The sequence below is a fragment of the Zootoca vivipara genome, chromosome 1 (genome assembly GCF_963506605.1).
Source record: "Zootoca vivipara chromosome 1, rZooViv1.1, whole genome shotgun sequence".
Lineage (NCBI taxonomy): Eukaryota > Metazoa > Chordata > Lepidosauria > Squamata > Lacertidae > Zootoca > Zootoca vivipara.
Genome location: NC_083276.1, coordinates 21781985 through 21807702, shown reverse-complemented (window position 1 = coordinate 21807702; position 25718 = coordinate 21781985). Strand labels below are relative to the sequence as shown.

General features: G+C 44.2%; 2 protein-coding genes across 3 annotated transcripts in view; both read right to left on the bottom strand.

Annotated features, from left to right (window-relative positions):
- The window catches only part of TC2N (tandem C2 domains, nuclear), a 44847-nt gene extending 36110 nt beyond the window's left edge, over window positions 1-8737 (bottom strand). The window contains exon 1 of the mRNA XM_060272252.1: window positions 8715-8737. The gene's annotated coding sequence lies outside the window, so the exon portion shown is untranslated. The remainder of the gene's footprint in view (window positions 1-8714) is intronic.
- Window positions 8738-14633: 5896 nt separating this feature from the next.
- The window catches only part of FBLN5 (fibulin 5), a 59709-nt gene continuing 48624 nt past the window's right edge, over window positions 14634-25718 (bottom strand). For both annotated transcript variants that reach the window (XM_035107353.2, XM_035107363.2), the window contains 5 exons: window positions 25471-25590; window positions 21356-21475; window positions 19376-19502; window positions 16608-16800; window positions 14634-16462 (listed from right to left, as the gene is read on the bottom strand). In XM_035107353.2, coding sequence (XP_034963244.1) covers window positions 16301-16462; window positions 16608-16800; window positions 19376-19502; window positions 21356-21475; window positions 25471-25590 — 722 coding nt within the window. In that variant the 3' untranslated portion in view covers window positions 14634-16300. The remainder of the gene's footprint in view (window positions 16463-16607; window positions 16801-19375; window positions 19503-21355; window positions 21476-25470; window positions 25591-25718) is intronic.

Here is a 25718-nt window from a genome sequence, read left to right as displayed (position 1 = left end):
CCAAAAGGGAAGAACAGCAACACTCCTTGAGCAGCTTGAGAGAATGAAGCAGTGGCTGAGCCAGTGGTTTGATAAAATGAGCCGGCTGCTGACAGAGTGGGGGAGAGTCCTCCATGAAGAGGGAAGTGTGACTCCATGCAAGTCCTGCCTGATGGCAGACAGTAGCTGAAGGCAGGGGTAAAGGACGCCTCAGAAAAGTTCATGCTGGCTGGAAATGAAGAGCTGTTTCTGACTGATTACTTCCTGGGAGCCCACTGTTGAACATTTTACACACACAAACCCGCATTTTTAGGAAGACTCCACAGGTTTTGCTTTCTATATACGGTACTGAATTCACACACCACACAGTGGCCTTCTGCCATTCTTTTGGGCTGACCTGGACCAAAAAGCATGCAACATGGGTCATGTAATCTCAGTTTCGAAAGCTGAGATTGCTTCCATTGATGACCGCAGTTAAATTCAGGATTCTGTTCCAATTATTTCTCAGAATTTATAATTCTCTTAGCAACTTCATTGTTGAAAAAGTTGTTTCAGGAAAGGGAACTCTTTTGAACGGGAAACCACCCACAAGCATACCTGACCTTGAAATACTTTCATTTGTCAGAAATGATTTCCGTCACCTCAGCAAACAATCGCGGTCATGACCTGAATATCTGAAACAAACGCATTGGACATCTGGCATGGCTTCCTTGGTTGAGTCAGGCCGAAAGTGAAAATTTATATTGACATGCAACAATACAAATGAATTGCAAAGCCATTTGAAAAAACAAACTTAACTGGAAACATTGCAGAGTCAACAAAGCAGCATTACTGTAATAAGATTAAGTTCTTTATTTATGTACAGATCTAGCTCTCCAGTAGGGCTGGGTGATATCTGGTTTCCACATCTGGTTTTCCACATCACGATATATCACCAGCTAAATATCTTGATATATCATGATACATATCGGTGGCGGCAGAAGACCTTGCTGGGCCTCCCCCCAGTGGCAGAGGGTCCCGCCATACCTCCCTGCAGCAGCAGAGGGCTTTGCCATGCTTCCTCGCAGTGACAGAGAGTCCCACCCATCTGAAAAGTATTTGTATAGTATCGGTTTAGCTGAGCTACCCCCTGGGAAGCTGTCAGTATCCACCTTTGTTCACCCATATATTGCCTTTTTGAAACACTTTTCATGATGTTTCATGATGTTATTTCAATACCGGTATTCAACGATATGGTGATTTATTGCACAGCCCTACCCTCCGGATGATATTGGTAAGCCTGTGAAAACCTTTAGCATGGGACAGTGTTCACAAACCCTGGGCTCTGCAGAGCTCTCAATTCATCCCCTTCACTATATAGGAGTAAAGAGAATAACCACAGCCTTTCCTCATCTCTCCCCCTTTTCAATCCTTCCTGGCAGGTGTTTTTTTTAATATGCTCATTTCTCCACCCATTGCAATTCCAGAGCCAAAGTGGAAATCTTCCATCATTCTCTCTTAAGGTGTATCTTGTAATGAGCTTAAGCAACAGATCAGAGAAGGCCAACAAGTGAAATATGGGGGACGGTTAGGAAATCCTGACCACTGCCTCGTGTGATGAGTCATGTAACTGCAGTCTCTCAGGTAGGAAACTTACAGATTTGTTCTGGCTCCACTGGCTCCCCCATCCTAGACAGGAAGTAGTGTAAAGCACATCCTTTCCCAGTTGATCAGCAAGGTCTTCTTGAGTACCAGTGCACTTCATAGTTTTGGTCCTGCTCCCAACTTGTTATCGGTTGCGTCTGCCTTCTGGTTTGTGCTGTGATCTTGACCCCTGGGCTTGTTCTCTAACCCTGCCTTGCATGCCAAGGCACCTGAGCCACAAAGTCACCAGGAGAACAATAAAACACACTGACGCGAAGTATTTTGGTTTATGGGTTCAAATAGGCCACAACTTTATTGGTTATAGATGTGAGAGGTTTGGCTTAGGCATTGGGGTGAAGCCAGGCTATATCTTGACTCCTGCCCATCTGCAGGGAGTCCTCTTAAGGGTAAACCACCGATAAGGGGTGCCCTATGACTTACATCAAATAGGGACACCCCAAGAAGTCCCCATAGGGGCTGTGACATAGCCCTAGCCCGCGTCCAGGCTTCGGACAGGATTCACACCTCGGATCCCTTTAACAGAAGAGGGGCAGGCGAAGGCAGCAACCTCCCCTCCAACCACACAAAAGCTGTGACGATTGCTACTAAGTAGGCGAAAAGCAAATGGCCGGTGCCAATTTGCCTAGTGGAAAAAAATCCTACCTGGCCCCAACAATATGGCGACTGACAATTGTCCATAGCAAGGTCATATCAGAACAAAGCATGAAAAGAGGGTGGGTGGGTAGGGAGATCTGGCGATGGGGCAAGAAAGGGTGCCAGCCGGCTACACTGTGGTTAAATCGCCTGCGGCCACACCCACTCTGCCAGCTGATTGGGGCTGTCACACAGAGGGCAGAACCCCAGCAATTATGACGCAGCCGGCCATGACGCAGGAGAGAGGCGTTGTCCCTTAGGCCGGTAAACTGTGAGACCCGGCTACCTGACCGCAACACCGCCCACCAAGTAAAAGATGGGCGGACTTCTGCTTGCATGTCCTCCAGTTCTGCTTACTCTTCAGTCTGGGCTCCCTTTTCCTAGCCACCTGACTCTCTCCCTGGTGCTGACCACAACCCTGACCTCTAGATTTTTAAGGATGTCCAGCCCTCTTGGGTGCTATGACAGTAGTGTGTGCAAAAGCATCAGCGTCTGAGTTGCTGGGTTAAACAGTCCCCCATATTTCACTTGTTGGCCTTCTCTGATCCGTTGCTTAAGCTCATTGCAAAATACACCTTAAGAGGAAGGCAAAATAGCGAGTCATGAAAGCAAGTGCACATGTAAAAAAAATAATCATATTTATTCCCACATAAATATATCTATTCCCATATGTCTTTCCAAGAAAAACATAAACTGTATAGTTTAGGGAAAATGTACTTAACTTGTTCACTTGTTTGTTTTTATCACACCCTGTATCAAATGTAGAGTGGAAGGCTGATGTCTGAAAATAGAGTGAAAATGTAAAATAAATCAAGGGGGGAATCCTGCTGTACAACAAAGTTTCTTGTTTAATTCAGATTTTGGACAATGATCACCTTCACTGGCTACAAAAAGAGCAGACTCTTTTATTTTCTTGCATCGTGTTGTGCATCTGTTTCATTGCTCCAGCCATGCAAGTCGTTTTTCCTGTTATGGAAGAAGAGTCAATCCATCATAACTGCTAAGAATGGTACGTGCGTATTCTGTCTCGGGGTGGGGGACCTCACAGAGCCTTGAGACTCTTGCATGAGTCTCATTTCCACTGAAATTCATCTCAGAATAAACTTGCTAATTTAAAAGAATCCACAGCATTTTTCTTACTTTGTGCAAGTCCAGTCTCTTAAACTTTGATATGCACTTTAGAGACCCTACACTTCATGAGAAAAGTTACATGTGCTTGGATAATATAACTCACTTTGTATCAAAAAGCTCAGAATCTGTGCCTGTGCAATGATAACATACAAAAATCTGCAAATCACTCCCTTGATAGGGTGGTTCTCAAGTCCAAGTGCAAGCAGAATTATCTTGTACTCATGGACTGCAGATCATGTTTTATCTCCTGCATGTTAGCATAAGGACTGGGCTGCAACCTGTACTACAGCATTTATTCTCCAAATGACTCGATTATTTGAAATTATTCAAGAAATAACTCGGAAGCATCAGTGATAACTTGATGGTGCTAATATGCCAGTCACAATAATGAGGGACGCTGTTTCCTTGTTTGTTCTCTGATAGAAAGTAATTTGCCATGAAGGCTGTACATTTCCAAAAGAGCAAACACCCAGCTGCCTAAAGGTGTATTCCTTTGTATTCATCTGTCAGAATAATTGTTTTGATGCCTAACCTCAAAGGGGCCGATTGCTGCTTTTAACCCAGGGATGAGCAGGTATTCAGTTTGCTACAGCTGACAACGTGACTTTCAGTGCATGTGCCTATGCCATGACATAATGCATAATGCCAGTGGGTGTCGAAATATTCTGTCCGTCGTATTCAGAGAAGAACTTTGGTTCACACTCCAGTTAACAACTTAAGTGACTCTTTACGGCCCCTTTCGCAGTCCCTGCAGTAGCTCAGTTCCTGTAAGTATGCCAACTACGGGTCTTTAGCATTAGCCAGCAATGTGCCAGGCTAGCACATTTCATTTGAACTAAACGGAATTTGGCAATCGCCTATGAGAGAGCTGCAAAGGACTGAAAAATAAATATTTATTTTCAGTATTGGGACTCGGCTGTAACTCAGTGATGGTGGCACATGATTTGCAGAACTTCCTATGCAGAGTTTCTTATGATCATTCCCCAGTATCTCTGGTTAAAAGAAAGGATCATGTAGCATGTAATATGAAATAACAGCCTTCACACAAAACCCTGGACGGAATCTCCCAGTTAGAGCAGACAATGTTGATTAGATGGGCAGTCTCCTGGTATAATTCCACCTATTATAATTCCATCAAATCATAATGCTTGATATGGGTAGTATGTGGGTCCATCCATGAGTAACTTCAAGTCCATCCAGTTACAATTCCACCAATTATAATTCCACCCACTTTAAAATTTGATGTCCTTTATCCCACCTTTTCAGCAAGGTCTCAAGGTGGCTAACAAGAAGAGCATACCCAATAAAACAAGCAAACACACACTAGCAACATGCCATAGAACAACTAGAAGCCGCAGTTTGGAAACAAACAAATATGGAGCTGGTATAGTTCAGTTTTAGAAGAGGGGACTACAGATAACCTAAAAGCAACTAAATGCCTCAAGATGCTTGAGAGAATAAGGTGGTCATTGCCTACACATGACAGGTAGTAATGACACATGAAGGTGTCTCAACAGGGTGTCTACAGTATGGCAAACTCTCTTTTAGCCTGTGACTCAGCATAATCATATTGTTTGTATGCTTAACGCACCACAATTTTAGAAGGAAGACAGGGAGCGAATGAATTCCAGGGCCTATTGATGGTGAATCCAAGTGTGGAAATGTTTGTCTTAGAATAATAACAGCAGGGAAACAGTGTAGGAGTTGGGTGGGGAAGGACTCCTGTTCAAGGACCGCTTTTGTTTTCCTTCATTTCAGATTTCAATGCTCAGAAATGTGTGTGGGCTGCCGCGCAGCTGATGAATGTTGACATACCGCTGAAGTAAGTTTGGCAGCCAACCAGTTCATTAGGACCATCAGGATACGAAGGTGCATTCTGATGCCTATGTTGAATTGACTACATGTGTGGAGATCTGCCTCTGTTTGCAGATCCTCTTGGCTGACCTAAGGACAATCCATAGCTGTTCTCTTAGGTCTTGTCAGGTACTTGTTTCAGCTGTTCTTGTCTCCCCTTGAAATATGTGGCATAGATTTGCCTTCTGGTATGTTCTACTAAAAATGATGTACTCTTTCTTGCAAAAAACAAACAAACAAACAGAAACTGTCCCAGAGGAAAGGAGGAAACTATTGCCGCATTACAGTACCAATTTTGGAAGTATTAAATGCTGGAGTTCTTCAGCAGTAGCCACAATTTCCCTTTGAGGACTGTGCGTACAAGTCACCACTTGGATGAAAATTGTGATGCCAGAATAATTATGTCCTAAGGTGTTTATTTATTTTTCTGCTCTGAATTCTAACTGTTCCTAATAGTTTGCCTGCTTCCTGTCTGTACAGCATGGGTGTACCCAGCATGGGGCAGGGGGGTGCAGCTGCCCCTGCCTAGAGAAGCAAAAAAAGGGGGAAGCTCCCACGCAGCAAAAAAACCAGCCGGCAGTAGAGAGCGGAGTTGCAGTGTTCATCCTCAGTGTGGACCATTCCCTGGGACAGGGAAGGATTGCTGGTTCACCTCTGTTGGTTTTTGCATCGTAAAGGTTCCCTCTAAGTCCCTTTCTAGCCAGCAGCTAAATCACTCTAATCCTAGTTTCTTTGTTTCCCTGATCGCCGAACTGCTGCTTAAGGGCTTGGCAGTTTGTAGCCAGCAGCTAAATTACCCTAATCCTACCCTACCCTACCCCCTCTTTGTGCATAGCCTCGGGCCCCTTTTATCAGATTTGTTTTGGCAATTGCTCTTTCACCATATGAGAAAGCTGCATATTATTGTGGTACAGGGGGTTGGACTAGATAACCCCCAGGGTCTCATCAAAACTTTGAGGTACTATTCCTGGGTTGACAGGATAATAGTGCTGATAACCCCTATGATGCAGGTTCAATCCCCATTTGGGCAAGCTGCATATTATTGGTTGGCAGGATAGTAGTGCTGATAAAGCCAAATTTTTGCAGGCCCAATCCCCATATGGGATAGGTGCATGTTCTTGCATTACAGGGGGCGGGACTAGATGACCACCAGGAGGAGATGTAGCTTGGGGGTCGCTTAACACCATAATCTTCAACATTTTCTGAGGGAAAGAGGGGCACCCTACCATACTCTCCTCCGGTGAGAGTACTCCTTAATTTTCCTACATCTTTAAAAGATGTGGTTATTGAATTCAGTTTTGTTCCCGGTGAAGAGTTTGTGTAGCACAGTAGTCTGCTTCAACCAGTGCACATGGTGGCAGGACTGTATATGCATTACTATACCACACAACTGCCGGTTTGTTTAGTCCAGGTACGTAAAAAGGCCGCACCAAACAAACCTCAACATTTTCTTCAAACCCAAGAAAAATGATATTAGTATAAGACATGCAATTAGAATAGAAATTTTAAAAAATTCAAGCAAATAATTGTAATAACTACCGTATAACTACCGTAATAAAACACTGCTATAATTATATATAATAAAATTTTGGTTTCATTCGCCTTTTCCGTGCTGAAATGTCACAACCTGGATGACCATGGCTTGCCCCCCCCCTAGATTTGTTCCTGGATACGCCCATGCTGTACAGACTTGCTGTTGGCATCCATCTGTCTTGGGAACACCTTTGGGGGTGACGTCAACCTGTTGGAAGGTAATCCTGCCTAAATGCGTCTCCCCGACCCCTGACCTCTCTAAAACAATCACCAAACAACTCAGTGAGCTCCTGGCAATGAGATAGTTCAACAGATTCGATCCAGACATCTCCCTCTGCTAGCAGAAGGTTCCTTCCATTCAAATATGGGACTGTCTTGTGCCCTTAAGCGTGAGGTGTTGATTTTTGGCAGTCCTCTCTGCCACATGCCCCATCTCCTCCCAGGCTGTTCCATAGGGTTATTCAACCCTCCAGAGCAGATGTGGGGGAATGGCCATAGGGATGGGGTGAGGCAGGGGGGAAAGGGATGAGCTGTACATTTTCCTCCTCCCCCTTTCTACCTGGGGGTAGCATTCAACTGAAGACATGTCTGTATCCACTCTTATGAATTTTGCCACAGGAACATAGGAAACTGCCTCATATTGAGTCAGTCTGTGGCTTAACACGAATGAGCAAATGTGTGGGATTGTGGCCCACTCTCCCCCTCCCAAGTCATCCTGCTGGTGCTGCACTGTGCCAAACGGGACTCTGTACAAGCTCTGGCAATCAGCTTCAATGTGCTGGGTATGGCATGGCTGCACCCATACAAAGAATGTAAGCAAAAATATGTCACCAGGTGTTATTGGACTGTCAGACCTGGACTGTGGGGAAGATAAGGATCTGGCACCCTGGCCAGATGAAGTTCCTGTCCTCTGATCCAGACAAACTACAAGCTGCAACCAAGGCTTGTCCATGGCTTAGTGCAGCAGAACAACCAGGAAGGAGCAAAGCAGCCACAATCTCCTCTCTGGGAGCCTACACATTTTCTTCTTTGCATTGAGCTACGGTATATATGGTTTGGCTTAGTGATAAGGAGGACTGGCCCCGTGTGTTTTGCTGCATTTCTCAGCAGTAGTACTTTCTTGTAGTGCTTTCTTTATGGCAGCACAACTGGAGCTGAAGCGGGTTTGCAGCACTAGAGTAGTTCAAGTTGCAGCATCTTAAGGAATCTGATCCATAACGTTAAATATATGATTGCATTTAACATGCCTACTTTTTCCTTTCTATAATGGGGGGTGGAGGGGGGTGGTTATCAGAATTGGAACTGATGTGTTCCAATTGGAACGTTCAATCGGAATTGGAACAACTCCTGAGGGGAGTTGTTGGAAGCAGACTTCCTGGTACTAGCAACAGCTTGTGGTTTTATCACAACTTCAAACGGGAAACTCCTTCTGGCATTGTGTGGTTCCAATCACACACGCACCCTAACACATTAAATACAACTAGGAATGGGTTAAGCTGCAAAACAAATTATATGTTTGGTTATTTTAATTTACAGCAATCAACATTTTGAGCCAGGATCTTCCAGATAGTTTAAGGGAACAAAAACAAATAAATAAGTTACCTGTTGAGCACAGAAGGGTCTAGTTTATTTATACTATTCTCAAAACAGAATAGTATAGATAGTTGCAGAATTTATTCACTTTGCAGAATTCAGTGTTTCGCTCTTTTGCGAAATTTTGAATTGCAATACAGCAAACTGTAAAAACCCTCAAACATAAATATGCAGCTAAAGATAAGATTGCTTTAAAATAACAGCAATAACTTAGCATTTGCATCATACGTTAAGAGTATTCAAGGCTCATGTACATTGTCTCAGTAATCCTCCTCCCAGCAACCCTGCAAGGCAGATCAGTATCATTCCCCACATTGCAAAAAAAACTTGTCTAAGACTACAGTTACCAGGCGAGTTAATGGCAGAGGTGAAATCTGAATGGAAGATTTTCTGATTCACAGCTCAGCCGCCTCTTAGCCACCACACCAGTTTACAGATTAACTACTTTTGCCAAAGTTGAAAAGCACATTAAACATTCATGGAGCCTTTGATAACCATACCTATTTATAGAGCTGAAACTGACTTTTCAGGTTTGTCACCAGAGGCATTCAACTTTCAACCTTTTTTGCCATGAGAATAAGTCAGTCGTCATATGTCCTGGAGGAGGCTAGTTAGAACATCTGGTTCTGCATCTCCTTGCCTTTATTAAGGCACCTTTCGGCAAGTGCACGCTTCTGAATTACAGTACTCTGTTTGTTGTGCAGTACAGGGAAGTTCTGTGAAACATAGGTGGCACTTGAATCTTGCAACAGAGATGTTCATTTGTATTTGAAATGGCTAAAGATCCTTATCAGCCCTGTGAATAGCTTGTCAAGTCTAATGTGTCCCAATGAATGTCATGTTGGCAGGACATGTGTTACCACAGTCACGCATATGAGTTAGCTGGGGAGTGGTTAAAAAAACAACTATCTGACGTATGAGCTGGTTTTCTTTAGTAATCTGTGTGATTAAGACTATACAGCATTCCAAATTTACTCTAGTAAACCTTCACAGGGGAGCATTCCATTGGAAAAGAATTCAGTGGTGAATCTGTCATGCAGACAGGCTGGATTTTTTTTCTTCCAGTATTTAGTACTTTGAGATCCAAGAAACTATGGAATTTGCCATTTTCACAGCTGTCGCATACTGGCTTGTCTTCTTCGTCAAGTTATCCAGTATGACTCTTGCATTTCATATATGGCAAGTCACTGCAAACCTCTTTAGCGTAAATGTGGAATTAGGATTCCCATCCCCCTAATGTGCAACACTTTACGCTTGTTTACATGGAACTAGATAATCAGAATGATTTTTTTAAAAATTGCAATTGACATTTTATTGCCCATTCATCCAGTTTGAAGAAATCCTTGTGAAGCTCCTTGCCATCTCTTTTTGCTTTAACGACCCTGAACAATTTGGTATCATCAGCAAACTTGGCTATCTCTTTACCCTATCTCTATATGGGGGGGGGGGGAGAACTGGTGGGCCAGATCCTTAGGTTTCCCCCAACCCCCATGGGTCATTCTCACAGGTGGGCATTGGGGGAGATAAGCTGACATATTTTTCTTTGCCTGTGCAGTTTGAAATCAAACCTTGTGGGCAAAGGCACAGGGCTTTGCAAGTGCCAACAGTCGGCTGACAGTCACGGTGGGCTTGCAGAGATACAGTACAGGGCTTTGCAGATCCACTTTGGTCAGGAAGCCCAACACCAGAGAAATGCTCAGCTTGGCTAAAATGGCCAAATGGGGAGACCTCAGAGGTTCCCCACTGCTACTGTAGATAAATCACTTAGCAAGTTTAAAGGCGTAGGTTACAATAGAAAAGTGGATATGGGTTTGCTTAATATTTGTGCATGCTCATTTATGTGTATTGAATCATATTTAGAAATAACTACAGTGGTACCTCGACTTTCAAATGCCTCGACTTCCGAAGGTTTCGACTTACAAAGTCGGCAAACCCGGAAGTCTTTTCGCCGCGCGAGCGTTCTGCACATGCACAAAGTGCAAAATCGCGCTTCGCGCATGTGCAAAATGAATGCTTCAACATCCGAAGGTTTCGACTTACGAAGAGCGCCGTGGAACAGATCGCCTTCGTAAGTCGAGGCACCACTGTATTATAATTTAAATAGAAATGCAATACATCTAGTGACGAAGGCTGTGACCGGGTGATTTGAATTCCTGCTTAGCTTTTTTCCAGGTGCTAATTGTTGATGAGCAACTTCAAGCCCAACACTTTTATTGTGGTTGTCTTTAAACCACACTAGGTCCCAATAGCCATTCAACTATTATAATAACAATTTATTGCCTGCCCTTCACCCTGTGATCCCAGGGTGGGTTACAACAATTAAAACACAGCATTAATGTTAATGTTAAAGGACGTGGGTGGCGCTGTGTGTTAAACCACAGAGCCTAGGGCTTGCCGATCAGAAGGTCGGCAGTTTGAGCTCCCATTGCTTGGTCCCAGCACGTCGAAAGCACGTCAAAGTGCAAGTAGATAAATAGGTACCGCTACAGCGGGAAGGTAAACGGCATTTCCGTGTGCTGCTCTGGTTCGCCAGAAGTGGCTTAGTCATGCTGGCCACATGACCTGGAAGCTGTACGCTGGCTCCCTCAGCCAATAACGCAAGATGAGTGCCGCAACCCCAGAGTCGATCACGACTGGACCTAATGGTCAGGGGTCCCTTTACCTTTAATAATTTTAAAACACAATATTACATGATATTAAAACCTGCTTAAAACAACTTAAAATTACAAATTTAAAGTGAACCCCCCTAAAAAATGGACCTCAAGTGCCCAAAGCCAGAGCAAACAGGTGTGACTTCAGCAATAGAGGACTATCCTCTGTAAAGGAGGCTACATGGCCATCCTATTTAAGATGTAACATGTACATGTTTGAGAATGAGTGTGCTTGAGTCTTGGATGCAAACACACACACCGCCTCAGATACAAGGGGAAGATGAAAGCATTCACTTCTTGGTTTACACTGCAGTTTTCTGTTGCACCCAAGTCATAGCTGCCAAGTTATCCCTTTTTTTAAGGGATTTTCCCTTATGCTGAATAGGCTTCCTCGCGAGAAAAGGGAAAACTTGGCAGCTATGACCCAAGTGGGGACTGTGGTTAAAATTTGTATTTATGGTTTTATTTCGTTACTGTGGTGCAAGACGAAGAATCCAATCCTTAACTCCATAGTGACGTCGCTCACTCTGAGCTCCTCTACGTCTTTCCCCAGCTACAGCCCATGGCTCTACGGGGGACCTCAGGAGTCAAATGTTGTTGAGCCCTTTGCTCTTGAATTCTAAGTAAGTGGCGAGTATCCAGGGATGGTGGCCCTTCTATGCTCTCCAAGAATGTCTCTGCTGGCAGTTCCTCCCCTCCCCTCTCCTTCTCATAACCTGGCAGCTCTGCGTTCTGCTGTAATTCAATCCTGTCTCCTTCTTCTCTTGAAACTACTGGAGAAGGGGAGAGCGATCCCCCGCTCCTCCTCGGGAAGCAGAGAAGAAGGAGGGGGTGATTCCTAGCCCTCCTCTTCACTCCAGTCCTTGACATTGGCCAAGATAGGGGTCTTATATGTGTGCATTGGACTGGTGCTAGAAGCTGGAGACAGAGGCATGATTTGTTCTCTGCTGACCCAGAGCTGTAGCTTGGGGTTTCCCTGGAACTGTAACGAATAAGCAAGATCTATTAGGGGTATTAATACTGTGAGCCCCCCCCCCACCCCATAACAACAACAACAACAACAACAACAACAACAACAACAATTTATTATTTATACCCCGCCCATCTGGCTGGGTTTCCCCAGCCACTCTTGGCGGCTTCCAACAGAAGTATTAAAAGACAATAATTTATTAAACATTAAAAACTTCCCTAAGCAGGACTGCCTTCAGATGCCCTCTAAAAGTCTGGTAATTGTTTTTCTCTTTGACATCTGGTGGGAGGGCATTCCACAGGGCGGGTGCCACTACCAAGAAGGCCCTCTGCCTGGTTCCCTGTAACTTGGCTTCTCACAGCGAGGGAACCGCCAGAAGGCCTTCAGCACTGGACCTCAGTGTCTGGGCAGAACTATGGAGGTGGAGACGCTCCTTCAGGTATACTGGACGGAGGCCATTTAGGGTTTTAAAGGTCAGCACCAACACTTTGAATTGTGCTCAGAAACGTACTGGGAGCCAATGTAGGTCTTTCAAGACAGGTGTTATGTGGTCTCGGTGGCTGCTCCCAGTCACCAGTCTAGCTGCCGCATTCTGGATTAATTGTAATTTCCGGGTAACCTTCAAAGGTAGCCCCACATAGAGTGCATTGCAGTAGTCCAAGCTAGAGATAACTAGAGCATCCTATGCTCAGGTTGTGTATATGTGTAATATATATCCTATATATTACCTATATATATAAAAAAAAACCAAAAAACCACAGCCTCGACCTCATTCCAAGGAAACTGAACCCTGGGTAAGTTCTGGAACACCCTGGAGTCTCTTGGAGATTGGGCTGCATGGAACAATACTTAGAAATGCTAAAGTAACCCCTGTGCATTATTGTAACTTTTTTAAAAAAACAACAACAAATAAATAAAAAATAATGTTCACATCAAAAAAATCACTTATAATTTTATTGGAATTTTTTTTTGTACAAACACTTAAAGAACATTTCCACATTGGCATATTCAATGCTGTGTTCCTTCACAATCTTTAAAAAATAATGCAAGAGTTTTATTTTTATTTTTTTTAAAAGCTTGGTTCAGATACAAATTAGTAAGGATTTGTGTATGAATCAGAAACACCAAAGACATGTAGCGTAAATGACATTATCCTCTTTGTGTTGGAAACTAGTTACATTGCAGTATCAAATGCTTGACCATCTGGATTATGAAGATGTATGTGTTGTTGATGGTGAGAATGGATTGTAATGACCCAGACAGGACCCATGATAGGGCAATGCTGGGGAAAGAGATTCTGATAGGAACAGGCTTCTCAACAGCTACGCGTCACTAGGAATGGGGAACAGCCTCCATGTCACTGGTACCTCAAAAGGTCACCTCTTTCCTTCATTGCATGTAAGTGAATAATCACCATTTCACCCCTGTGTTGGATAAAGTGCTATACTTGGGGACACTGCTGTGGCAAAAAGCCCTCTGAAAAATACTTTTTAGAATACTTCAAGCTTGTTCATTGCAATATTCAAGCTAGAGTATTAAATCGTGTTTGTGTTATGTACATATAGGTTTTCTTGGTGTGCTGGTCCCATGAAATAATTATCAGTCTATGTTGAAATGTTATATTCTATGAAACCATATTTAATCGTTTAATGTAGAGGTTATTGAGAGTCCCAACCTACATATGCAAACCATATATAATTGTATTTTCTTTGGATCCGCACATCTTTGCTTGTTTCACAGAAGGATTTGTGGAGCTTAAACCACTGAAATGGAGGTTGATCCTCTATTAACATGTTACACAGCCTATAAGTTAAGTACAACTCCAAACTTCTATTGGTTATGGAATATTCATGGGGAAACTAACCAAGCATATTGATGCATTATAAATGACTTGAATTTTAAAAATTTTGAACAATTTTATGTTTTAAATTCCTGAACAATCTATTCCTCTCTCAAAAACCTTTGTGAAAACTAGGCAAGATAATATTATTAATAAATTTCATGACTATCTATTGTTACGCAGATCTGTTGAAATTATTTAGAAGTGCACATGTTACACTAACTAGTGCTAGAAATCAACCCTTCAAACAAAATTGGAAGAAGAAAACATGTTTTATGGGGGGGAAACTAGGAGCCACATTCACAGTTGTATCCTAAATATAATTGGTTTCATTTTTTGCTCCCATAAATATCTTCTTGATGTACCTCGCTGGGATTTTAGAAGAGCATTATTGTGTACAACCACAATAATCCCAGGTGAGGCACAGGCAATATCTTTGTATCTTAAATTTCCTAGCCCTGGCTGTCTTGGCTGCTGAGCTACTTTTGAAATTCAGAGCAAATGTGCTATTTGGGATGTGCATTAAGAGAGCAAACTAAGGCTGCAATCGTCACCCAACTTGCCTAAGAGTACTCTGTTGGATTTAATAGGACTTACATCTGAATAGATGTGGTTAGGATTGCTCTGTTAGGTCTTGTGTAACTAGTTCACATTTGCTAAATACTATGTCAGCTCAACCTTGGAAGCAATCTAATAGAAACAGAAGAGAGTGAAATAGTTCACACCTTGAAATAGTTAAGAATCAAGAAATAAAAAGTTCCCCAAAGCAAATAAATGTCATGCAACATAAAAATGGTTATTTAGGGCATGAGGCACTGTGTGTAGTTCATACAGAGCTACAGGTTCTCTTTCCCCAAAGGGAAATGCTCTATCCCAAATGGTCTAATGCTGCTGGTGAACTGATTGGAATTTCTCCCTCTGCCCCTATGTGTATGCATTTTACCACTGAACTGTGCCACAACCCTAGGTATTGCTTTCCCTACTAACAGAAGAGAACAAAGAAGCCTCTTCTTGGTGTTCAGAATGAGGACTGTTTCCCAGAGCTACTGAAATGTGACCTGCATGTGTTTGATTTCATAGCGCAGCTCCTTATCTATTGCAGACTGTCTTGTGATTATAAATCACAAGAATTATAAATGGAGCCCAAATTGTAAATGGAGAACCAGGCCCTGTATATTTTACAATAAATATTTTAAACAATACTATCCAGTGATCTTTCCATCAAAAACCAGTGCCTGGTAGTGGCTGGGATCCAAAAGGATGCAACATGTGAACCCAGTGGCTTGAGCATGTCCAGTGGGATTTTTCAGATTTAAGCATCAAATGCCTATGGCATATTACAAGCACATGGCCCTGGAAAAGGTATAGGCAACCTTGGCTCTCCAGATGTTTTGGAACTACAACTCCCATGATCCCTGACCACTGGCCCTGTTAGCTAGGGATCATGGGAGTTGTAGTTCCAAAACATCTGGAGAGCCAAGGTTGCCTATGCCTGCCCTGGATAGTGGGGGAGCTCTTCAACAAGCATATAGGAAATTGAGTCAGGCCACTGGTCTACCTGGCTACACATCGTCAACACGAGCCTTTCTCAACCTTGGGCCCCTAGATGTTCTTGAGCTACAAGAACATCATCTATGATCACTGGCCATGCTGGCTAGGAATGATGCAAGGCTCGTCTACACTAACTGGCAATGACTCTCCAGGGTTTTAGACAGGGCAAGGGGTATCCTTTACCTGGAGATGGCGGGGATTGAGCCTGGGACCTTTTGCTTGCAAAACAGATGCTCCATCACCAAGCCACTGTCTTTCCCTTCAGTTCTCTTGGCCATGTGTGACTACATGTTTCTTCCCAAAGTTTTAAGGCAGAAAAGAACCCAGGCTAAAAAGAAGGAAAGTTTTCTATCGGGGGAAAAAGCAAGATGAATGAGGGGCAGTTTCTATAGAGACACATAACAGGGTCAGAACTGATGATTCCACAGACATTTTTGAGAGTGTGGGCTGGTGGTTCCCTGATTCCACAAGTGTTAGCAGAAGAAAAAAGAGAGAGCAGAACAGCAAAAGCCAGCATTTCCCACGGTTTCTCTGGTTATTCTGCTAAACAGCATTGCCAGTATAAAGGTTGAGAACTTCACAGTTTCTTAAGCTTATAATCACACTGTATAAAAAGTTTTGGAAAGCAAGACAAAAGATTCTTAACAGAACATGATCATTGCAGGAAAAATGCCTATGGAATCCATTGGCAATGTACTGCTCAGGTGGTTTCAAACCATGAGGAGGATGTAATATGAGTCATTATGGCAACTTTTAATGCTGATTTCATGTTGAGTTATTAGATGCACTGACTCCTGAGAAGAAAGTTCTGGCAGAAAAGGGATAATGCCCTTTTCAGCTGGTTTGTGTGTGTGTGTGTGTGTGTGTGTGTGTGTGTGTGTGTGTGTGTGTTTTACAAAAGAAAGCAATGAAACTCTTGGTTTAGAAGGGATACTGTGGTACATATATCCTCAGCCGAATGACGGAGCTTCCTCTGAAGTTGATGACAGTGTTAACAGTAATCATCTCCAGGTCCAAGAGAATGTCACGTGGCCCCTTCAGAGGACGGGTCATCACTAGAGTGGCACTGATAGGTCCAGTTTGCTGTGTGGAAGACACAAAGAGGGTTTGAGGTTTTAAATGGTATTCAATGTAGTAGTAGTAGTAGTAGTAGTAGTAGTAGTAGTAGTAGTAGTAGTAATAATAATAATAATAGTAAATCTGCCATGCAAGATTCTGTCCCACTTACACGCATGTAGAATTCTCTTCCCTCATTTCCTGATTTTATCTGGAAGATGTAATAAGCACCAGGGTAGCGGGACGTTGCTTGCATTTGAAATATATCAGATGGCACAGTGCGCCCTGAAACATCCATGTCTCTGTACAAAATGGTAAATGGCTGGTCTCTGCAACCAGGATTTTCAGCTGGGCACATACAGTGACTGGAAGAACAGAAATTGTTACTAGTAGTAGTATTGCCACCAAAAGCAACAGAGAGTCATGCAGTACCCTGAAAATTAACACATTTATAATGGCATATGTTTTCCTGAATGAGTTATTCACTCTACTAATTATTATTGCTGCTATGTCTGACATTACCTTGCCAACAAAGGTCCGTATAGTTAAAGCTATGGTTTCCCCAATAGTGATGTATGGAAGTAAGAGCTGGACCATAAAGAAGGCTGATCACTGAAGAATTGATGCTTTTGAATTATGGTGCTGGAGGAGACTCTTGAGAGTCCCACGGACTGCTAGAAAATCAAACCTATCCATTCTGAAGGAAATCAGCCCTGAGTGCTCACTGGAAGGACAGATCGTGAAGCTGAGGCTCCAATACTTTGGCCACCTCATGAGAAGAGAAGACTCCCTGGGAAAGACCCTGATGTTGGGAAAGATGGGGAGAAGGGGACGACAGAGGACGAGATGGTTGGACAGTGTTCTCGAAGCTACGAACATGAGTCTGACCAAACTGCGGGAGGTAGTGCAAGACAGGAGTGCCTGGCGTGCTATGGTCCATGGGGTCATGAAGAGTCGGGCATGACTAAACGACTAAACAACAACAATGTCTGACATTGAGCAAATTTCCAAAGAGAATTTGTTTTGTGTTGCTTAGCAAGAAATGATATCTAGTATTTCATAGCACAACCTCTGCATCCTCAACTTCAGTTTTCTCTATAACCTGTTTTATAATCTACACCCTGCTGTGTTACAAGCGTTTATCAACAAATTTGTGAAGTCAATCACCTGTTGGATTAATCAGTTTATAACAGTTAAATCAATCTGTTTATTGACTGAGTGATGATATTCCACAGTTTACAAGACCTAAATTAATATGCACATACCATTTATACTTGGGTTCTTAAACCTTAAATGGATTGTTTTGATACAAAAAAAGTACCATCAACATCCTCTATGGAATACACTAATTGACAGCTCAACTTTGAAGACTTTTGAATGACCTGCTCTTATTTCTTCATAAGCATACAGTATTTCTAGTTTAACTAGAAATACAGTTGAGTCTTTTGCCATCTAGTGGCCTGACAAGGAATTTTATATTTTATGCCTGTTACTGTTAAAAGCTAAGAAAGCAGTTCTTATAACATCATCTTGGGGGCAGGCAAGGCAATACATTGGCTCTGTTAAGGTCTGTTACCTTAAGTGCAGGCTTTGCCCACACAAATCACAAGCAAGGGGGCCTGGTGCAGAATGGGACCAAAATATCCCCTTCCCTGCTCATTGCATCTATCATCTGATGAGTGGGAAGGAGCAATCTGCATCTCCATCAGGGGCTAGGCAGGAATGATGGACTCAGAATGCAGATAGAAAAGGGAATAATGCAGGATCAAGGAGAAGCAGAACCTATTACTGCTGAAAACTTGTGTGTAAACCACGCTGTGACTAAAACAAGCTGGGAAAGGGACATCAATTTTTAGAACATCTGCTTTGCATGCAGAAGGTGTCAGATTAAATCCCTGGCATCTTCGGATATGGCTGGAAAAGGCTTCAGCCTGAAACCCCAAAGAGCGGCTATCAGAGCCAGTGTGGTATAGTGGTTAAGAGCGGCAGACTCGTAATCTGGGGAACCGGGTTCGCGTCTCTGCTCCTCCACGTGCAGCTGCTGGATGACCTTGGGCTAGTCACACTTCTCTGAAGTCTCTCAGCCCTACCCACCTCACAGAGTGTTTGTTGTGGGGGAGGAAGGGAAAGGAGATCGTTAGCCGCTTTGAGACTCCTTAGGGTAGTGATAAAGCGGGATATCAAATCCAAACTCCCCTTCTTCTTCTTCTTCTTCTTCTTCTTCTTCTTCTTCTTCTTCTTCTTCTTCTTCTTCTTCTTCTTCTTCTTCTTCTTCCTGCTGGGAGGTGGACTGGGAGGTGGCTGGTGTGGTGCAGATTCACTTGTAGGAGCACTGGAAGCCATGTCAACTTCCCTGTCACCTCACCTGTCCAGGTAAACAACCATGACCCACCTGTGTGAGAAAGCTAGTGCAGTGGTTGCACTCAACAAAGCACTTCTGCAGCAAAGCTGGACCTATGGCCTGACTCTGCATAAAAGGCAGTTTCATATGTTTCTGCGCAGAAGGGAGCAGACTTGAAGTGAGCCTGATGAGATATGTAGACTGAATAAAGAATGCCATGAGTTCAGGGAAGGTCTACAACTCATTTCATCCTCACAAGGATTCTTCATATTGAATGTACTATTATAGGAGGGAATACATGCCGTTAAGAGTTAGATTTTTATTTAAGCTAAGGGACAGATACACAGCAATAGACCTGGGTTTGCCACTGAGTATGCACTCAACAATGAGCCACAGGTAGTTCTAGCTTCTTGATGAAGCATAGCCATGTGAAGCCCATTTTTCCAGTTTTCTGTCAGTTACATTCTCACTTCATGCATACACCTAAAGAGGAATAAGAGAAAGATCAGATCCCTAAAATCTGAATTGTGTAACACAAAGCTAGCAGCAGAAAGTCCAAACAGCACATGCCTCTCGAAGGAAGATATTACTGTACTCACTTTTCACTGATCAGGATATAAGGCTCCTCACACCTTATTGGGTCTAGGCATTTGAATCCTCCTTGGACATTAAAACACGTTTGTTGCAAGGTACAAGTGTGGTTCCCAACGTCACATTCGTTAATATCTAAAATGCAAAAAATAAAAATAAATATTGGTATATTTTAGTAAGAGTTTTAATCCCTTAGCACTTGTGGCACAGAAAACAATTTAACTAAAACACATCTCAAAGAGTCTTGCAAGATGCTACCCATGTATAATGTCCACGCGGGTGGCGCTGTGGTCTAAACCACAGAGCCTAGGGCTTGCTGATCAGAAGGTTGGTGGTTCGAATCCCTGCGATGGGGTGAGCTCCCGTTGCTCATTCCCAGCTCCTGCCAACCTAGCAATTCGAAAGCACCTCAAAGTGCAAGTAGATAAATAGGTACCCTTTCTGTGCGCTGCTTTGGTTCACCAGATGCTGGCCACATGACCTGGAAGTTGTCTGCAGACAATTGCTGGCTCCCTCGGCCTATAGAGCGAGATGAGCGCACAACCCCAGAGTCGTCCACAACTGAACCTAACAGTCAGGGGTACCTTTACCTTTATGATGTACTGTAGTGTTTAGAGTGTTTTCAGGGACTGAATCTCCACCCACCATAAAGCTCACTGAGTGACTTTAGTCATACTTTCTCAGCCTAATCTATCTCACAGGGTTGTTCTGAGTATGGGGATCAACCCAAATATTTTGACATGTCTGAATGTACCCAAAGAAGAGCAGGACGAAGGAACAGCAAATGAATATTGGCTCAGCTTCTTGCAAATGTGAGATCATACAATTCACTGCAGATCATGTCAAAACTCTCAAACCCTAAACAGGGCAACAAAGGGCAACAAAGCAAGCACGTAATTAAAACTCATTGTGATGTCTCCTCAAGGAGTTATACAATTATAAGATAAAGCTATGTTGATCTAGCAAAAATTATTGATCTAGCAAAATATGTTGATCTAGCAAATATGTGTGATCTAGCAAAAATTGAAGGGAATTAGGGGGTTTGACCAGGAGGTTTCATTATGGCCCCCAACTACCTTTTCTCCTTTAAGTGGGGCAACAGTGAACTAGCTATGTAATTCAACTGGCCATACTCCATGTTTGCTTCCCCATCAATGTAATCAGTGTGCCGAAGGAGAATGTTGGTGTGAGCTAAGGCACTGTGATGACTGGTTCATACTTGATAAGGCTTCTTCATAGCTGCTTCATGCTGTATTATCAAAGAAGCGTACATGCAACTGTGTTCGGAGAATTATTTTAGCATGAACCAGGATGTACCTGTGGGACCCAGCAACATCCTCCCTGACTGATGCTGCACTTTCCATTACAGTATTTACACTGACTGACCTTTCACCATCTGGGACTGTAACTCGGGCACAGTCAATTGTCTGGAGGACTTTAGCTATGTACAGACGGCATTTCTGCACAGGTTGAGAGGAAAACTTGCTGAGCTTAACTCTTGCTATGTTGGATCCGGTGCAAACAACACTTCCCAATTATGCTTGGTAGAGGGGGGGAATGCTATATACACCCAGAAGAACTGGTTGCTTGGTAAGGTATTTTAATGAGTTCACTGCTGTCCACAATTCGGTAGTAAACAAGCATGTTTAGTATGGAGTCAACTCTCTCTATTAAGGTCATTGGGAGATTTGACATTTTCTTCACAGTTGGAGCAGAAAAAAAGGAATAGCATGGGACCTGTTGTGTAATCCTTAACTGCACTGGAGAATGGTTGCTTAGGCCAAGAACCTTGTGAACTGTAATGACACCACACACATAGTTATGTGTTCAGCAGTGTTGCACAATAGCTCCCAACATGCATTTCTAATGGCTTAGACCTTATGTTCATCCTTTGCTTCATTAACATTTATTTCAAGAAAAAGTTAATGTTTTCTCTTGTGTTTTTTAAAATTAAAAACAAAAACAAACAGCTGGCAAAATGTTCTTACCCTGGCATCGGATATCATCAAGAAGAACATAGCCAGCAGGGCAGAAGCAGTAGTAACTACCTGGCTGGTTGACACATTCATGCTGACAAAGAAATTCCGAGAAGCTGCATTCATCCATATCTGTAAATTTGGGATCATGAAGAGTTAGCAGTTCATTGGTGATAGGTTCAGACCATTACTTGTCAATATGAGTAAGTGGTTCAACCTATGTTTCTCAACTCATTTTCTATAGCACTAGTTTTATGGTGCTTACCAACCCTCTTAAGTTGCCCTTGAGTTTCTTTGGAGGCTACAACCCATGGACAGTGGTGGAGTTACATGCACCGGCACGGGGGGGGGGGCAGAGAGCAGGCGGGAGCGGGGCTGGCATGCATCCTGGGTGTGGGGTGTGCCGCTCGCAGGGGCGTGACACCCAGCACAGACGGGGGGTCAGCCGTGATGGCACCCTGCTGGGATCGCGCTGCCGGGGGCAGTGTGCTCCCCCCGCACTCCTCTTCCTCCGCCAGTGCCCATGGACCATCTCATGACCCAAATTCCACCTCAACAAACAGAGGGCAGCCCATCTCCCATCACCCTCACATCATATTCCCTACCATACCGTGTTTCTCATATTATAAGACACGTCTTATATTTATTTTTTCCTCAAAAAAACACACCATGGCTTATTTTCAAGGGATGTCTTATTTTTTTAATTAAGTACTGTACTTTTGCAGTCCGAGGGCTTCAAGCACAGTGTGCTAAGGGTACTGCCAGGTCCCAGGGCTTCGGGCTTCACGCGCCGCGGCTCCTGCCGGCTCCCGGGGCTTAGCGCTGCTTCAGTTCGGATCCAGCCAGGTCCCGGGGGTTAGCGCGCGTGCGCTGAGGCTGTTGCCGGGTCCCAGGGCTTCGCCGCGGCTCCTGTCAGCTGTCTTGAGCTGCGGCTCCAGCCGGTTCCCGGGGGTTAGCGCGCGCGCGCGCTGAGGCTGTTCCTGGGTCCCAGGGCTTCGCCGCGGCTCCTGCCAGCTGCCGTGGCTTGAGCTACGGCTCCAGCCGGGTCCTGGGGGTTAGCGCGCGTGCGCGCTGAGGCTCTAGACGGGTCGGGTCCCAGGGCTTCGCCGCGGCTCCTGCCAGCTGCTGCGGCTTGAGCTGCGGGTCCAGCCGGGTCCCGGGGGTTAGCGCGCGCGCGCTGAGTCTCTTGCTGGGTCCCAGGGCTTCGCCGCGGCTCCTGCCAGCTGCCGTGGCTTGAGCTGCGGGTCCAGCTGGGTCCCGGGGGTTAGTGTGTGTGCACGCGCTGAGGCTCTTGCCAGGTCCCAGGGCTTCGCCGCGGCTTTTGCCAGCTGTCGCGGCTTGAGCTTCGGCTCCAGCCGGTTCCCGGGGGGTTAGCACGCGCGTGCTGAGGCTCTTGACGGGTCCCAGGGCTTTGCCGCGGCTCCTGCCAGCTGCCGCGGCTCCTGCCAGCTGCCGCAGCTTGAGCTGCGGGTCCAGCCGGGTCACGGGGGTTAGCGCGCTGCGCGCTGAGGCTCTTGCGGGGTCCCAGTGCTTTGCACAGGGGAAACCGAGGCTCCTGCTGGGTCCCGCGGCTTCGCCTCTCGCTCGGTCAGGGCTTTGCGCTAGAGCTTATTTTCGGGGTATGCCTTATTTTTCACCAACCCTTGGAAATCCTGTCATGGCTTATTTTTTGGGGATGCCTTAAAATATGAGAAACACGGTATATCACTTCCTCAACCAGTCCTATCACAAGCATCTTATGGGACAAAGGAGCTCTCCACCTATGTACCATTCATGCTCACCTCTGCCACTCTTGGCCCACATTGGGAAGCCGTCTATCTAAAACTGTCCTTTCCTAGATAAGGGATTCTGATGCTGCCCTGCCCCTTGTAACACTGCTGGATTGTGTAAATCATGTTATATAATCTACAGCCATAAACCAATTTTAGAATCACTACAGATGTGCCAGACTAGGCCAGCAAAGGGTTTCACAATACTAGGATGACTAAGCAATCTTCCAAAACGTTGATTGAAACCAGATTTTATTTGGAATATTTGGGGAGATGTGCACGAACTTAAGATTCAGAAGAAGCCCACAGGATTAAAGCAATTCCAACACTGAGCCAAAGTGAAGGAAAGCCAAGCTAATTTATTACCTTTTGACACCAATGGGAGAGGAGGTGAAAGGAATCTATGGGCAACACCAGCGCTATTTTTGTACAGGACCTTGCATTTTTAGGTACAATAACAACACCGAACAAAATAATATTTGGGGATTTGGGTTTGACAACTAGGCAGTCTAATCCCAGAACTGGCATGCTGTATCTCTTAGGGAAATCATTGGGCTTTGAATTTTTTCCTTCCTGTGATGTCTGCAAATATGAAATGCAGCCAGATGGTGAAAAAAGGAGCATGTCTAGTAGCAATATGCCAAATTAAGAACTGATCCTCAGAAGTACCAAAACTAAGTGTTTAGCATGGAGTGTTCTAATTTTTTAGCAAGTACATCATGATGTTGAAAAAGCTCTACTGTAGGCAGAAATACCAACTCAAATGCTGTGTCTGGAGTACTGTTTTCCCTTTAAAATGAAATCTTGCCCAGATGAATGACCTAAGGCAGAGGAGGCCATGGTGGCTGGTGCTCATGGGACAGGGTGAGTTGGATGGCGGAGAGGCCACCAGGAAGTGTAGCCAGAGCAAATGACAGGCAGATCCGATTTAAGTCTAGATTTGCCCCATTCTACTCCCTACAAGAGGCAACATTGAACAAAGGAGGAAGAAGTTGACAAGCAGTGCCACCCCCTGGGTTAGGTGTCAGTAAGAAAGCAGGCAGGTGGTAACTGGATGGGGACAGAGAGAGGTCAGGGGGGCAGTGCCCCACTCTCCCTAATGAACCAGTCTCCACTGAACGAAACAAAACCTTTTTCAGCCTAGGCAGAGGGAGTGTGACTTGGGAAGGGTTTTGAGGGCCAGTTGGAGAGGCCTGGAGGGCCACACTCAGCCCCTGGGCCTGAGTTTCCTCACCCCTAGCCACAGAGGTCCCCTGTCTGCACAAACTGAGGGTGGTCTTCAGCTAGATTTAACTCAGAGCAGGCACACTGAAAAGAATGAACATGACTAAGCTAGGTACATTAATTTCAATAGGTCTACTCTGAGTAAGACCCACCCCAAGTGTTCTTTTTACTGTAAGCCAGGCAGTGTTGCATCTACTTATAGTAAATTGGGGGTGGGGGTGGGGGACCGAAGCATTTTTTGGAGATTTGTTTTTCCCAGAGCTTGGCTCATTTAACTAGGCACAGGAGACCATTTCAGAACACAAACAGGCTTAACTAATCATTTTCAAATTAAACCAAGTGTATTAAGTTCCATAACTGAAACAAGTATGAAAGCACAAGAAACAGCCGTATAATCCTTGTTGCAGTCATATGCTTAAATTCATTGACTTCAGTGATTTAAGGTCACTGCCAGCACACTTGGGGCAAGAACATGTGTACTGTAAATGCTTCTTTAGTTCACCTGCAGGAGGCCAAGCAAGCTGTAGTCCAAGGTTCTACAGTTAAGAGGCACTGATTCAACAAAATACATATACCCACACAATCCTGTGCACCTTTCCTTGAGAGTATGCTCCATTGAAACCAATGGAAATAACTGCTCAGAGTCCTACATTTTGTGGGATTGGATGTTCCTGTTAATCCTTCCTAGTTTCATCACTCTAACCTTCCATGTATACCTGAAGGAGCATCTCCACTTCCCATCGCCCAGCCTGAATATGGAGGTCGAGCTCCAAGGGCCTTCTGGTGTTTCCCTCATTGTAAGAAGTGAAGTTACAGGGAACCAGGCAAAAGGCCTTGTCAGTTGTGCCCTTCCTGTGGAACGCCCTCCTGTCAGATGTCACACAGATAAACAATCATATGACTTTCCATAGACATCTGAAGGCAGCCATGTTTCAGGAAGCTTTTAATGTTTGACGTTTCGTTGTGTACCTTTATATTTTGTCGGAAGCCACCCAGAGTGGCTGAGGCATCCCAGTCAGATGGGCAGGGTACAATTATTTGTTGTTGTTGTTGTTGTTGTTAAAACAATGTAAGTACATGTGGAAAAAATGTTCTTTCCCCTAAAAGCCAATGATGCCCACAATTTTTACTTACCAGTACAACTAATACCATCAGCCTCTAATTCATAGCCAGGGTCACAGCGGCAAAGGAATGAGCCGTAGGTGTTGACACAGTTTTGCACACAAGGATTGTTGGTTGTACATTCATTCACATCTGTGGGAAACCGGTATCAGTAACTTTTTTCAAGGCTCTAGTTTATTTAAGGCTTACAGCAACGAAGAAGAACTTTTTAAAATTAAAACCAACTAACAAATCTTAAGATGATTTTGGCTACAAAAGAG